Here is a 17,149-nt window from a genome sequence, read left to right as displayed (position 1 = left end):
CTTATGAAGCTATGCCATCGTAAATACAGAATCTTATGCATTCTAAAAATCCGCCCATTCGGTAAAAGGAAAACGCAAGACATATATTTACTCTGAGCTGCGCTTCGATAGATTTGTCGAAGATGGAAGGCTGGGTTGCCCAGCAGAGAACTCCCTTGTCCTTTGAAGAATATTTCTGGGCGGATACGTTGTAGTACCCTGTCGTTCTGAAGAAATTGTCCGTCCTTTCCTAGGCCACGCACGTTTACAGCTGCTGCTGATGACTCGACGCCTAGGATGTATCACTTCTTTAGTGAATAAGAGTTCAGAGTTCATACCAAGTTGCCATACTATAAGCTCATGCTATATTCTGGTTGGTGTAGTCAAATTCATCCATCCAGCGTGGCGATCGTCACCTCCACGTTGAAATTCGGCCCCTTCTAAATGTATGGACATCGGTCCCACGTCATCGGGAACACAAGGTTAATTTCCTTAGGTTGTGGTTGTTCAACCATTCGCAACCAGAGCTCACGCTGAGGTTGGCTTAGTTCACCGTGAATTGGGTCAAGGTGGCTCTTATAGAAATGTACAAAAGGGGTTGGTTCATCCTTTCCAACCAATGCCTATTCATGTGGGCGTCGCCACTGATTTAGCATATTTTACTTATGAAAACAATTCTCTAATTTTAAAAGATAAAATTACATTTAATCTTTTCACAAATAGTTTCATATTTCAACATTTAAATTGCACAACAGTTGCATGTGAATCTGATAACTAGAATGTGTAGACTTTCCAGGATACAGTTTGTCATCCTATCATCAGTAATAATGTCTCAGACGACTACTGATCTGACATCATGTTCTTTAAGTACCAACAGACACTTTCAACTGGTTGAGAGTGTTCTTTTCCCCAACCTGTTGATGTTACAATACTCTCTCTATGTTAACAAAGGGCTTTCCAAGAGTCCTTTCTGTAGAGTGGAGAGAAAAAGGGGGAAAGGTATTTATGGAGGGTCACCCCCTCTTCAAAGGGGGTGACACTCTAGACCCAAACTGCTACAGACCTATATCTATCCTACCTTGTCTTTCTAAGGTCTTTGAAAGCCAAATTAACAAACAGATTACCGACCATTTCGAATCCCACTGTATCTTCTCCGCTATGCAATCTGGTTTCAGAGCTGGTCATGGGTGCACCTCAGCCACGCTCAAGGTCCTAAACCGCCATCGATAAGAGACATTACTGTGCAGCCGTATTCATCGACCTGGCCAAGGCTTTCGACTCTGTCAATCACCACATTCTTATTGGCAGACTCGACAGCCTTGGTTTCTCAAATGATTGCCTCGCCTGGTTTACCAACTACTTCTCTGATAGAGTTCAGTGTGTCAAATCAGAGGGCCTGTTGTCTGGACCTCTGGCAGTTGCTATGGGGGTGCCACAGGGTTTGGCTCTCTTCTATGTATACATCAATGATGTTGCTCTTGCTGCTGGTGATTCTCTGGTACACCTCTACGCAGACGGCACCATTCTGTATACTTCTGGCCCCTCTTTGGACACTGTGTTAACTAACCTCCAGACGAGGTTCAATGCCATACAACTCTCCTTCCGTGGCTTCCAACTGCTCTTCAACGCAAGTATAACTATGCTATTCAACCAATCACTGCCCGCACCTGCTCGTCTGTCCAGCATCTCTACTCTGGACGGCTCTGACTTAGAATACGTGAACGAACATCTACAAATACCTAGGTGTCTGGTTAGACTGTAAACTCTCCTTCCAGACTCACATTAAGCATCTCCAATCCAAAATTAAATCTAGAATTGGCTTCCTATATCGCAACAAAGCATCCTTCACTCATGCTGCCAAACATACCCTCGTAAAACTGACCATCCTACCGATCCTCGACTTCGGTGATTGCATTGCGACCTGTACGCTCTCGTTGGTTGGCCCTCGCTTCATACTCGTCGCCAAACCCACTGACTACAGGTTATCTACAAGTCTCTGCTAGGTAAAGCCCCACCTTATCTCAGCTCACTGGTCACCATAGCAGCACCCACTCATAGTACGCGCTCCAGCAGGTATATCTCACTGGTCATCCACAAAGCCAATTCCTCCTTTGGTCGTCTTTCCTTCCAGTTCTCTGCTGCCAATGACTGGAACAAACTGCAAAAATCTCTGAAGCTGGAGACTCATATCTCCCTCACTAGCTTGAAGCACCAGCTGTCAGAGCAGCTCACAGATCACTGCACATGTACATAGCCCATCTGTAAACAGCCCATCTATCTACCTACCTCATCCCCATACAGTATTTATTTATTTATCTTGCTCCTTTGCACCCCAGTATCTCTACTTGCACATTCATCTTCTGCACATCTACCATTCCAGTGTTTAATTGCTATATTGAAGTTACTTCGCCACCATGGCCTATTTATTGCCTTAACTCCCTTATCTTACCTCATTTTCACTCACTGTACATAGACGTTTTTGTTTTATTTTGTTCTACTGTATTATTGACTATGTTTTGTTTATTCCATGTGTAACTCCCTGTGTTGTTGTATGTGTCAAATTTCTATGCTTTATCTTGGCCAAGTCGCAGTTGCATATGAGAACTTGTTCTCAACTAGCCTAACTGGTTAAATAAAGGTGAAATAAATCAAAATACACCTCCCCCAACAGGCCAACGTCATGACACAGCGTATAACTAAATATTAAGTAAAATTCTGTGATTTTCCCCAAAGGGAGGTGTCATGACGTTGGCCTCTTTGGGTATAGCAAGCCCATCCCCCTCTCCCTGCCTCCCCCTTTCCTCCTTCAATTAGGTTGCTGTGGTCAGAGAGATAAATTCCTGAGGATCTCCTCATGGACACACAGTATAGAGAGGGTAGATTTTCATGGAGAACAAAGGAAATCCTTCCACCTAACAGAACTTGAGGTACGAACAAATGTCATGTTCCGGAGAAAGTATAAAAGATCGGTGAAGAATCCAGCTACGAACTGGTCCGTTTGTCACAACTTGGGGAAGCTCATGGGAGACGGTGTGGCCACATTATCATAACGCTGTTTATATAATAGCCTCAGATATGAGGTTTACATCTAATTGTTGTATAAGATGAATGAGTGAGTATGATACTGTTTGTATAAAGGTGTAATATGATTTTGGACTGTTTAATGAAGAAAAATACAATTCCCTTTTGATTTGAACTAAATCAGAGGACCGCCCCTGAGCCCAGTTAGGGTCAGACATCCTGGACCGCCCCTGAGCCCAGTTAGGGTCAGGCATCCTGGGACAGAACCTTTTCTGCAATTCCCAATAAAACCCAACTTTGAGAAATTATCAGCAGACCTAGCTTACCTCAATTACGAGATGGCTAACAGTTGCAGACCATGTTTTTCTCCATTAGGAGGACAAAGGTTGTAGACCATTGCTGAATCTTTTAACCATACCATGTGGTTAAACTCTTAGACTATCGATACCGACAGAATAAGAACAAGTCTTTAATGCTAATTGCTAGTCTGCAGCTAGAAATTCGGTATCATTGAACGCGAAGAACGACAACCGCTGAAACATCCATTCTATAACGAATGTCACTTTGAACGATCCCCTCTAACCAAGACCGAGAGAGAGAGGGAGAGAGACGGACAATTCTACGAAAGACACAAACTTTTCACCAGCGATCAAGACGACACACTGAGCGTAAATGTATATATTTATTGCAATTGTTCCCGAATGAGTGAGCGTTCATGTGTAAAGGATTAGCATTTAACTTCTTGATACTACCGATCCTGGATCCGGGAGCGTAATCATCGCTTCAAACTCATTAGCATAACGCAGCAGACATAAATATCCCTAGAAAATTTTCACGAAAATAACATTTTCACGAAAATAAGAAAAGCAATCAAATTAAATCATTTACCTTTGAAGAACTTTGGATGTTTTCACTCACGAGACTCCCAGTTAGATAGCAAATGTTCCTTTTTTACCAAAATATTATTTTTGTAGGCGAAATAGCTCCGTTTGTTTTTCACGTTTGGCTGAGAAATCGACCGGAAAATGCGGTCACTACAGCACTAAACTTTTTTTCAGAATTAGCTCCATAATGTCGACAGAAACATGGCAAACGTTGTTTAGAATCAATCCTCAAGGTGTTTTTCACATATCTATTCGATAATATATCCACCGGGACAATTGGTTTCTCATTAGAAGCGATTGAAATAATGGCTACTTCTGTACTTTACGCAAGATTTTCTGCGGGTGCCATCATGTGACCACTTGCTCAATGTGGTCCCTTACGGCTATTCTTCAACATAAATGCGTAAATAGACGTCACAATGCTGTAGACACCTTGGGGAATATGTAGAAAGCGTAAGCTCATTCGTAGCCCATTCACAGCCATATAAGGAGTCATTGGCATGCAGCGCTTTCAAAATATGGGGCACTTCCTGATTGGATTTTTATCTGGATTTCGCCTGTAACATCAGTTCTGTTGCACTCACACTCACTTTGCAGTTTTGGAAACGTTAGAGTGTTTTCTATCCAAAGCTGTCAATTATATGCATAGTCGAGCATCTTGTCGTGACAAAATATCCCGTTTACAACAGGAACGTTTTTTATCCAAAAATGAAAATACTACCTCCTAGTTACAAAAGGTTAATTTGTTATAATTATCACTCTGTAGTGACTTCTTAGTCGACCCCCACTTCCCCTTTTGTCGAACAATCCGCCATGCCGGTTTAGCCCACTAGGGCACATTCTCCTATCATTTCATGTAACCACATTTAACCTTGTTTGTTTGTTTGTTTGTTTATGTATGTCTGTGAATAACTTAGTTAGTAATAAATAAATTATTTAAGACAATTGATGTATGGATGACTCATAGTGAAGACTGTGTTCGTGCAGATAACCAACAATTTACTACGTCCCGAATGAGACTAACGTGAGGTACAGTAAATAATTCATTAATTCAAAGACTAATTGATCAGATAAAATATCTGAAAAGTTATTTTAGGAAATGATAACTTTGTAATCTGAATATTTTTCCTTGGTGCCCCTACTTCCTAGTTACGTGATTAATCAGTTGATCGCGTAATACTAATTACAGAGAATCTTTGATAAAAACTATAAGTCTTCAGTTAATGATAGTAAAGACACAACAGAGGGATTAAGCAGGAAATCCGGAATCCGCCTATCAGGATTTCTGAAAAACCTGGGAATTTGGGAAAGTTACAGGAATTTTGCAACCTTTATAAAGGCCTATAATGTTTGTAAAGGTAGTCCATACAAAATCAGAGAGAGCTAACTGGGAAATGACTCTAAAACAGATTCACACAACAGGAACAGCCTTATCATTCACACTGACATAAAGACTCAGCTTATTACTACCTCGATATCTCTCTCTCTCTCTCTCTCTCTCTCTCGCTATGCTCTGTCCCTACATCTGTCTGTCTGTCTGTCTGTCCGTCCGTCCGCCCGCCCGCCCGCCCGTCCGTCCAAGATCACAGTCCACAGCAGATAACTGACTCCCAACCCAGCCTTGTTACATCAGCAGATAGGTCAGAGGGACAGGTCAGACAATGGGACGTTCTACCACACACACACACACACACACACACATACACACACCCATACATACACACACGCTCACACATACACACACCCATACATACACACACACACAAAATGTACACACATACACTTACACACAAACACACACTGAAAGCGGAGAGCTTTTAAAGCTGTTTATTTGCCAGTGTCCAGTGATCGGTACTCAGTGAGTCATTAAAAGCTTTCCACTGGCACTGGCCAGGCCTTGGGTTAATCTGGGCCTGTAAAACACACTGTTCTACTGCACAGCTACATTCAATGGACTGGCTGTGAGAGATGACGTGAGTGAGAGAAAGGTGAGAGAGGCAGATAGCCTACAGCTGAGAGAGAGACAGGTAAGAAAGACAGGTAGGAGGCAGGTGATAGACAGGTGTTAATCTGGGCCGCTCTCTATAGCACCTGCTGTCAATGGGACAGGTGAGAAATAGAAGTGGGGGAAAGAAGAAACTCGAGGGTCTCTTGAAGCAACAGTAGTTGAAAAAAGAACGAAGGCAGCAAAGAGGTTAAAAAAAATAAGAAGAGAAAAAAAAACATTTTCTAAAACGAACAAAGGAGTTTGGGGTTTCAAAGGGGCGCGTGGCGCTAAGCAGGATGAAGCTCTTCCCAATTCATTTACATCACCATGACAACTCTTCAGATCTCCACGCATGCCATTGGCTGGTTACAGATTCCAAGAGCGGACTTCTCTCTACGTCCTTCTCTTTCTCCGTCTTTCCGTCTCTCTCTCTCTCGCCGTCTCCGCTGTCTTCAATCAGCCGTCATGAAAGTGCAAGTCTTAAGTATCTTCCAGACAGACAGTTGTTGAGTCGAGCCGAGTGCCGCCTTGCCTTCATCCACAAAGACGTTTTGGGCCAGACTTATTTCCCCTGCACCTTTTTCAACTCCTCTAAAGAAGCGAGGAGAGAAGAGGCGGATAGAAAACACTTGAGAGAGAGGGGGAATGTGTTAGAAAAGAGAGAGTGGTTTTATCTGTGCTACCACAGAGCATGCTAGCCAGACACAGCAAGAGTGGGAGAGGGGGATAGACAAACATTTTGAGAGAGAGGGGAGAAAGAGAGAAGAGAGGGGAGAAAGAGAGAAGAGAGGGGGACGTTGAAGTTTTCTAAGGTCTATGAACATATTTCTCTGGAGTTTTGATCTGAATGGAAGCAGTTGCTTTGACTGTGTTTGTGTTTTAATATTCATGGCTGGGGTGAAGAGTGGTTTTGGTCAACAGGAAGCTCATTTGTGGCTGAGGTTTTAGAATGAGGGGGTTTCTGGTAGGAAAATAAACTGGAAGATTATCACTGTGTATAATTCACTCAGACTGAATCCTGAAGGCTGCTGGGCTATACATCTTACTCTCCTTCAGGGACAGGATCCCCACACTGTTAGATACTCCTTATAAAGCTTGTATCAGGACAAGGACCAGGAGATGGTTCAAACTTTGTCATTGAAATGTTAACTTTTTAACGCTTCACTGTATAAAACTGAATTAAAATGTGTCAAGGACAGAATAAAGTAATGTACAGTGTCAAGGACAGAATAAAGTAATGTACAGTGTCAAGGACAGAATAAAGTAATGTACAGTGTCAAGGACAGAATAAAGTAATGTACAGTGTCAAGGACAGAATAAAGTTGTGTACAGTGTCAAGGACAGAATAAAGTAATGTACAGTGTCAAGGACAAAGTAACATGGAGTTATGTTTGATCCACAGAATAATTGTGCATTCTAATTGGTCCACAGGTGCATGGCAAAAGCGTCAGTCTCTTCCTGGATGGACTGGAGGAGGACGGCACGCCCTTTGACACTCGACCTCTGACCTCACCCATCTCTGACATCAGAATGGACAGTACCATGAGAGTCGGACTGAGCTCTAACGGTAACAACAAGATAACACATGATGCATATATACATTACTTATAGTACATGGTATGTACACCTGCCTAGGGAAAGACCATGGAAATACATGGTTGTAGGAACTAATTGCAACATTAAGGTAGATCCATGCAACTAGGGCATAGATAGACTCCCCCAGAGGGGTTATGAGCTAAGAATCACACAAGAAAGTGTTTTGAAGTGAATATGATCAATCGTGTCAGGTATTTCCTTTACAGCCTCCATCAGGGTCAATAGAAACACACTGAAAATGATCAATTGTGTCAGGTATTTCCTTTACAGCCTCCATCAGGGTCAATAGAAACACACTGAAAATGATCAATTGTGTCAGGTATTTCCTTTACAGCCTCCATCAGGGTCAATAGAAACACACTGAAAATGATCAATCGTGTCAGGTATTTCCTTTACAGCCTCCATCAGGGTCAATAGAAACACACTGAAAATGATCAATCGTGTCAGGTATTTCCTTTACAGCCTCCATCAGGGTCAATAGAAACACACTGAAAATGATCGACAACAGAGAATGAAATCTTTAGTGCGCTGGTCACCGACTGATCGACTGGTCGATCTTCAAGGCATTCCTAGTCGATCATCAAACATTTCTGTAGAAAAGCCAATGATAAAGGCTTGCATTCCTTTTTACGGGTTGTACTGTTGGCAGTAGGTGCACTTGATTCAGAAGCCCTGCACACCAGGCAGGCAAAGGGTTCCATTTTGAACCATTTAGTCTGTTTGAAAGGCAAAACCCTGCCTACCTGGGAGATCTGTGGCTAAATTGAGTTTGCCCACTGCGCTGGCCAATCGGATAGCTCAAATCACTCAAATCACACTACAGCTTCCACGACCCTGGCCACAGCAAAGTTTGATAGGAGCCTACATGAGATTTCATTATTTAAAAAAACATGACCAGAGCCAGTCTATCAAAGAATACAGGGAAGAGCTGCTGCTGTTTGAGCACTGTCAACACTGTTTTTATTCAACACTATTACAAAACATAAAACATGCTTCTCCCTACTTCCACTTGCACTTCAGTTGCAATGAATGACTTAGAAAGTGTATGGATAGCCCTGCGTTTTATTATTATTAGCAGCTCGTCTATTTGAATATCTCTGGTCATAGGAATAGCATGAATTTGTACATGAGACAGATGCGTTGCGACTCGAGTTTTGCCATCAGGTGGAAAACGGTGTCCCCTCTCTCTTGTGAGTCTCACTGGAGGAAAAGAAGGAGAGAGCATGGACCATGAGAGGCAGACCCTCTGCTGCTCTCTCCCTCCCTCCGTTGTGACTAAATTATGTGTTCAAAAAAACTGTGAACTCGGAAATCTCAGACTTCCGACTTCAGTGCGTTCAAGGCCACTGTGATCTACAATAAAAAGGAGATCCGACTGGCAAAAATCCCTTTGAACGGTCATCCAACTTCCAACTCGGAAACTCTGGCATCTTTCTAGAGCTCTGACTTTTCGGCCTGGAGATGACTGACATCATGATTTGACCTCGTTTTTTCCCTCGAGTTCCCAGTTGTGCTGAAAGCATCATGACAGATGCAGGCACCATCAGTCCAGTAAAATAAAAAAGCAAATGATTTGTTAATTGTTTAAATGTATGCTCAGCTGTCCCTCTCAAGTGCTACAACAACTAGATCTCGGCTTGTTTTTTGACTACGAAAGTGATCTGGACTCTGGTTGGGGACCACTGCTCTAGTGTAAAGTAATGATCAATGGTTTCAGCTACACTGTCATACTGCTCATCTGCTATTGAACAGTGATTTACACTCAGTTAGCATCAGCCCATGATTGGATCATATTAGTGGTCAGCAGTATTGTTCACCCACACTGATCTGTGCCGTAGATGCTGACCAGGGAACAGTGTAGCCAATGTGATTTATAGGATATTTATTTTGATCAGGATATTTTCAACCTGCAGGCTGCAATGTTTTTATTTGTTGGCTTTATGTAGGCTATTTTTACATAGTTGGCAATGGCAAAATACATTATTATAAATGCAATAGAATTGTTCCACGAAAATGTGCAAATGAAAACCATAACTGGCACACAGATCAGTAGAAATGCAAAGATAAATCGGAATTCCACATGAGAAAGGTTGCCAACTCCTCGTGTACCCAATTACTGGCTACTTCAGGAGAGTAATGGCATAATCTACGAAAGCCAGTAGGAGCGGGAGGAGGATGGTCAGGTTAATGTTTTTCTCTTCTGGTTATCTCTCGCTCCCTCTTGAGTCATTTGTGTTTTATTTCATCAAACCGTGTTGTTAGTGTCAGACAAGCTCTATATTCATTGAGCTTGTCTGACACTAACAACACGGTTTGATGAAATAAAACACAAATGACTCACGCTCCGTAGGGTGTGTCTATATATGGAAAAATTCACGTTTTAAAATTTACACCAATCGATTGCTCGAAAGAACAGACGACTTTTGGTCGACCAAGATATTTTGGTCTACAGCCCCACATTGAATAATTTAAGACCAAAGGTAGATGCTAGGATGGATCCTCGTCGTGGACAACCCTTTCAATTATCACAGTGGGAATCTTCTCATTAGATGGATATGTACAGAGTAAGAATACAATATACATCAAGGCTCACATTTATAGAGCGTCTCAGAGTAGGAGAGAAGTGCTGATCTAGGATCAAGTCCCCCTAGTCCATCCTTTATTATCTAAAAGGCAAACCTGATCCTAAATCAGCATTCCTACTGTGAGACGCTTTGTGAATATGGACCCTGTATTCCTCTCTCTTCTTAGTTGTTCTCCCTATTCTGAATGTAATTAAACATTTAACTCCTTCAGCTCTGGTTCGCTTGCCATGACAGGGATTGGGGCGTTACGATCACTCAGAAATGGTGGGAGTGTAGAAATTAGAAAATAAAAGAAAAATAGACAAAGGATCTGGAAAAGGAGTAAGAGAAGGCAAAAGAGACAAAGAGAAGAGAAGAGGAGAGAGAGAGAAAAAGGCATCCCGCCATCATCAAAGCAACACTGCTCTGTGTTTCAGTAGGCCTAATGCTGTTTCCACACGCTTAAGAAGCCCGCATCCAAAACCCTGGACCTTTAGAGCTGCTCTTCTCCATCCTCTATCCTGTTTACATCTCATCTCTACACACAGACACACAGACACAGACACAGACACACACACACACACACACACACACACACACACACACACACACACACACACACACACACACACACACACACACACACACACACACACACACACACACACACACACACACACACACACACACACACACACACACACACACACACACACACACACACACAGTCCCTCCTCAGACACCCATACACACACAGATAAAGATGACAGGCCTTCTGATGCTAGGAGATGTTAGCTCTAGTTGTGACAGGTGTGGAACAATAGAGAAGTTAGCTTGGCAGGGAATGACAATTTGTGCGGCAGAGGAAGACAAGACGCTTAGCTGGACAGGGAAAAGGCAGGGAAGGTCTATCTCCTGTGGTCTTAGTCTCGCTCAAATTCCCTCCATGTGTTTGGATTCACGTCCTGATGTTGACCCTCTCAGATGTACAGCTCTCCTCCCACTGCCAACAGACTACAGTACACCACGGATAATGAGAGATGTTTTATAAGGGAACCCACTTTACAGCACATAAGGTCCTTGTGTGTTCAGTGTTTCTGTTAGTAGCCAAGGCTTCAGTTGAAACATACAGTAGCTGATGAAACAGAGTTGTCTAGAGTCTGAAAGTATGGACAGAGCCTAAGTACACATGTCATTCTGTCTTCTCAGAAATTATGGCACAGAAAGAGAGAGCGAGAATAGATAGGGAGAGAGAGAGACAGAGAGGAGATGGAGATGGAGGAGAGGTATAGAGATGGACCCACTGGTTGCCCTCTAGGTTACGGAGAGCTGGTAGTCCCATCCACCAAACTACCAGGTGTGAAACAGGGAAGGGACTCAGGAGGTATGCTGATTTGGTATAGAGCAGACCTAACTCACTCTATTAAATTAATCAAAACAGGAACATTTTACATTTGGCTAGGAATTCAAAAGGAAATTATCTCAACAGAGGATAATGTCCTCCTGTGTGCTACATCCCCCCACTATATCCCCCCACTAGAATCCCCATATTTAATGAAGACAGTAGAAAACCTCAACAGTATATTTGACCTCTCAGCTTCCCTATCAAATCAAACAAATTCAAACAGAAAACTGAAGAAAATGAACAACAAGGACAAATGGTTTGATGAAGAATGCAGAAACCTTAGAAAGAAATTTAGAAAACTTTCCAATCAAAGTCATAGAAATCCAGAAAACCTGAGTCTACGCCTTCGCTTTGGTGAATCACTAAAACAATACAGAAATACACTACAGATAATGAAGGAAGAGCACGTCAGAAATCAGCTCAGTGTAATTGAAGAATCCATAGACTCTAACCACATCTGGGATAATTGTAAAACACTAAACAAACAACAACACGAAGAGTTATCTATCCAAAATGGAGATGTATGCGTAAAACACTTCTCCAATCGTTTTGGCTCTATAACAAAGATCAAACAGCAGAAACATGTACATGATCAAATACACATCTTAGAAGCAAATATTAAAGACAACCAGAACCCACTGGATTCTCCAATTATGTTGAATGAACTACAGGAGAAAATACAAACTCTTCAACCCAAAAAGGCCTGTTTTGTTGATGGTATCCTCAATGAAATGATAAAACATACAGACCACAAATTCCAATTGGCTATACTTAAACTCTTTAACATCATCCTTAGCTTTGGCATCTTCCCCAATATTTGGAACAATGAATAATCACCTTAATCCATAAAACTGGACGTAAATTTGACCCCAATAACTACCGCGGGATATGCGTCAACAGCAACCTTGGGAAAATCCTCTGCATTATCATTAACAACAGACTTGTACAGTTCCTCAGTGAAAACAATGTACTGAGAAAATGTCAAATTGGCTTTTACCAAATTACCGTACAACAGACCATGTATTCACCCTGCACACCCTAATTCACAAACAAACAAACCAAAACAAAGACAAAGTCTTCTCATACTTTGTTGATTTCAAAAAAGCTTTTGACTCAATTTGGCATGAGAGTCTGCTATACAAATTGTGGGAAAGTGGTGACGGGAGAAAAAGATACGACATTATTATATCCATGTACACAAACAACAAGTGTGTGGTTAAAATGGTCAAAAAACACACATTTCTTTCCACAGAGCCGGTGGGTGAGACAGGGATGCAGCTTAAGCCCCACCCTCTTCAACATACAGTTGAAGTTGGAAATTTACATCTTAGCCAAATATATTTAAACTTAGTTTTTCACAATTCCCGACATTTAATCCATGTAAACTCTTCCTGTCTTAGGTCAGTTAGGATCACCACTTTATTTTAAGAATGTGAAATGTCAGAATAATAGTCATCACATTCCCAGTGGGTCAGAAGTTTACATACACTCAATTAGTATTTGGCAGCATTGCCTTTAAATTGTTTAACTTGCGTGAAATGTTTCAGGTAGCCTTCCACAAGCTTCCCACAATAAGTTGGGGGAATTTTGTCCCATTCCTCCTGAGAGAGCTGGTGTAACCGAGTCAGGTTTGTAGAGGCCTCCTTGCTCGCACATGCTTTTTCAGTTCTGCCCACAAATTTTCTATAGGATTGAGGTCAGAGCTTTGTGATGGCCCCTCCAATACCTTGACTTTGTAGTCCTTAAGCCATTTTGCCACAACTTTGGAAGTATGCTTGGTGTCATTGTCAATTTGGAAGACCCATTTGCGACCAAGCTTTAAATTCCTGACTGATGTCTTGAGATATTGCTTCAATATATCTACAGAATTTCCCCACCTCATGATGCCATCTATTTTGTGAAGTGCACCAGTCCTGCCTGCAGCAAAGCACCCCCACAACATGATGCTGCCACCCCCGTGCTTCACAGTTGGGATTCTGTTCTTCAACTTATGGCCAAACAGTTCTATTTTTGTTTCATCAGACCAGAGGACATTTCTCCAAAAAGTACGATCTTTGTCCCCATGTGCAGTTGCAAACCATAGTCTGGCATTTTTATAGCGGTTTTGGAGCAGTGGCTTCTTCCTTGCTGAGCGGCCTTTCAGGTTATGTCTGAAGTTATTATTATGTCGATATAGGACTCGTTTTACTGTGAATAAAGATACTTTTGTATCTGTTTCCTCCAGCATCTTCACAAGGTCCTTTGCTGTTGTTCTGGGATTGATTTGCACTTTTCGCACCAAAGTACGTTCATCTCTAAGAGACAGAACAAGTCACCTTCCCGAGCGGTATGACAGCTGCGTGGTCCCATGGTGTTTATACTTGCGTACCATTGTTCGTACAGATGAACGTGGTACCTTCAGGCGTTCGGAAATTGCTCCCAAGGATGAACAAGACTTGTGGAGGTCAACAATTTTTTTCTGAGGTCTTGGCTGATTTCTTTTGATTTTCCTATGATGTCAAGCAAAGAGGCACTGAGTTTGGAGGTAGGCCTTGAAATACATCCACAGGTACACCTCCACTTTAATGCAGGGAAACTTAAATCAGTTCTACCAAATTTCTATCAAAAAAAATTCTAGATCACCTGTACTCCACACACAGAGACACGTACAAAGCTCTCTCTCGCCCTCCCATTTGGTAAATCCGACCACAACTCTATCCTCCTGATTCCTGCTTTCAAGCAAACATTAAAGCAGGAAGCACCAGTGAGTCGGTCTATAAAAAAGTGGTCAGATGAAGCAGATGTTAAGCTACAGGACTGTTTTGCTATCACAGACTGGAACATGTTCCGGGATTATTCTGATGGCATTGAGGACTACACCACATCAGTCACTGGCTTTATCAATAAGTGCATCGAGGACGTCGTCCCCACAGTGACTGTACGTACATACCCCAACCAGAAGCCATGGATTACAGGCAACATTCACACTGAGCTAAAGGGTAGAGCTGCCGATTTCAAACCCGGAAGCTTACAAGAAAACCTGCTATACAGGGCTAAGATTGAATCATACTACACCGGCTCCGACGCTCGTCTTATGTGGCAGGGCTTGCAAACTATTACAGACTACAAAGGGAAGCACAGCTGCGAGCTGCCTAGTGACACGAGCCTACCAGACAAGCTAAATCACTTCTTTGCTCGTTTCGAGGCAAGCAACACTGAGACATGCATGAGAGCATCAGCTGTTCCGGATGACTGTGTGATCACACTCTTCGTAGTCAACGTGTATAAGACCTTAAAACAGGTCAACATACACAAGGCTGTTGGGCCAGATGGATTACCAGGATGTGTGCTCCAGGCATGTGCTGAGCAACTGGCAGGTGTCTGTAATACCAACATGTTTCAAGCAGACCAACATTGTCCCTGTGCCCAAGAACACAAAGGCAACCTGCCTAAATGACTACAGACCCGTAGCACTCACGTCCGTAGTGATGAAGTGCTTTGAAAGGTTGGTAATGGCTCACATCAACACCATTATCCCAGTAACCCTTGACCCACTCCAATTTGCATACCGCCCAAACAGATCCACTGATGATGCAATCTCTATTGCACTCCACACTGCCCTTTCCCACCTGGACAAAAGGAACACTTATGTGAGAATGCTTTTCATTGACTACAGCTCAGCGTTCAACACCATAGTACCCTCTAAGCTCATCACTAAGCTAAGGATCCTGGGACTAAGCACCTCCCTCTGCAACGGGATCCTGGACTTCCTGACGGGCCGCCCCCAGATGGTGAGGGTAGGTAGCAACACATCTGCCACGTTGATCCTCAACACTCTAGCTCCACAGGGGTGCGTGCTCAGTCCCCTCCTGTACTCCCTGTTCACCCACGACTGCATGGCCAGGCACGACTCCAACACCATCATCAAGTTGGCAGATGACACAACCTGATCACCGACAACGATGAGACAGCCTATAGGGAGGAGGTCAGAGGCCTGGCCGCGTGGTGCCAGAATAACAACCTATCCCTCAACGTAACCAAGACTAAGGAGATGATTGTGGACTACAGGAAAAAGAGGACCGAGCAAGCCCCCATTCTCATCGACGGGGCTGTAGTGGAGCAGGTTGAGAGCCTCAAGTTCCTTGGTGTCCACATCACCAACAAACTTGAATGGTCCAAACACACCAAGACTGTCGTGAAGAGGGCACGACAAAGCCTATTCCCCCTCAGGAAAGTAAAAAGATTTGGCATGTGTCCTGAGATCCTCAAAAGGTTCTACAGCTGCACCATCGAGAACCAACTGACTGGTTGCATCACTGCCTGGTATGGCAATTGCTCGGCCTCTGACCGCAAGGCACTACAGATTGTAGTGCGTACTACCCAGTACATCACTGGCGCTAAGCTGCCTGCCATCCAGGACCTCTACACCAGGCGGTGTTAGAGGAAGGCCCTAAAAATGGTCAAATACCCCAGCCACCCCAGTCATAGACTGTTCTCTCCGCTACCGCATGGCAGGCTGTACCGGAGTGCCAAGCCTGGGACAAAAAGCTTCAGTATTCTCCTTGTATGAGCTAAAAGTTTAGAGGGACGGCCAGGTCTTGGTAGATTTGCAGTGGTCTGATACTCCTTCCATTTCAATATTATCGCTTGCACAGTGCTCCTTGGGATGTTTAAAGCTTGGGAAATCTTTTTGTATCCAAATCCGGCTTTAAACTTCTTCACAACATTATCTCGGACCTGCCTGGTGTGTTCCTTGTTCTTCATGATGCTCTCTGCGCTTTTAACGGACCTCTGAGACTATCACAGTGCAGGTGCATTTATACGGAGACTTGATTACACACTTGTGGATTGTATTTATCATCATTAGTCATTTAGGTCAACATTGGATCATTCAGAGATCCTCACTGAACTTCTGGAGAGAGTTTGCTGCACTGAAAGTAAAGGGGCTGAATAATTTTGCACGCCCAATTTTTCAGTTTTTGATTTGTTAAAAAAGTTTGAAATATCCAATAAATGTCGTTCCACTTCATGATTGTGTCCCACTTGTTGTTGATTCTTCACAAAAAAATACAGTTTTATATCTTTATGTTTGAAGCCTGAAATGTGGCAAAAGGTCGCAAAGTTCAAAGGGGCCGAATACTTTCGCAAGGCACTGTATATATATATATTTTTTTTTAAATAAACAAAAGTTTAAATGCGTTCTCTGGAGTGATGAATCACGCTTCGCCATCTGGCAGTCCGACGGACGAATCTGGGTTTGGCGGATGCCAGGAGAACGCTACCTGCCCGACTGAATAGTGCCGACTGCAAAGTTTGGTGGAGGAGGAATAATGATCTGGGGCTGTTTTTCGTGGTTTGGGCTCAGCCCCTTAGTTCCAGTGAGAGAAATCTTAATGCTACAGCATACAATTATGTGCTTCCAACATTGTGGCAACAGTTTTGGGAAAGCCCTTTCTTGTTTCAGCATGACAATGCCCCTGTACACAAAGCAAGCTCCATACAGACATGGCTTGTTGAGATCAGTGTGGAAGAACTTGACTGGCTTGCATAAGTGTTAGTGTTAGTTCTCTTTTATTTCTTTATTTCGTTGGGTGGGGTTATTTAAAATACCATTTGTTGAGGTAGGGTTTCAGATGTTTTCGGGAAGATGGGGAGAGACTCTGCTGTCCTAGCTTCAGGGGGAAGATGGGGAGGGACTCTACTGTCCTAGCTTCAGGGGGAAGATGGGGAGGGT

At 43.0% G+C, this 17,149-nt stretch overlaps 2 protein-coding genes across 2 annotated transcripts in view; both read left to right on the top strand.

Annotated features, from left to right (window-relative positions):
* Positions 1-8,905, top strand: part of LOC139374513 (usherin-like) — a 42,995-nt gene extending 34,090 nt beyond the window's left edge. Inside the window, exons 3-4 of the mRNA XM_071115514.1 lie at positions 7,303-7,419; positions 8,786-8,905. Coding sequence (XP_070971615.1) covers positions 7,303-7,419; positions 8,786-8,905 — 237 coding nt within the window. The remainder of the gene's footprint in view (positions 1-7,302; positions 7,420-8,785) is intronic.
* Positions 8,906-16,626: 7,721 nt separating this feature from the next.
* The window catches only part of LOC139374512 (Usher syndrome 2A (autosomal recessive, mild)), a 267,344-nt gene continuing 266,821 nt past the window's right edge, over positions 16,627-17,149 (top strand). Inside the window, exon 1 of the mRNA XM_071115513.1 lies at positions 16,627-16,670. Coding sequence (XP_070971614.1) covers positions 16,627-16,670 — 44 coding nt within the window. The remainder of the gene's footprint in view (positions 16,671-17,149) is intronic.

Source organism: Oncorhynchus clarkii, chromosome 19 (assembly GCF_045791955.1).
Source record: "Oncorhynchus clarkii lewisi isolate Uvic-CL-2024 chromosome 19, UVic_Ocla_1.0, whole genome shotgun sequence".
NCBI classification, from domain to species: domain Eukaryota; kingdom Metazoa; phylum Chordata; class Actinopteri; order Salmoniformes; family Salmonidae; genus Oncorhynchus; species Oncorhynchus clarkii.
This window is presented reverse-complemented; position numbering and strand designations above follow the sequence as displayed.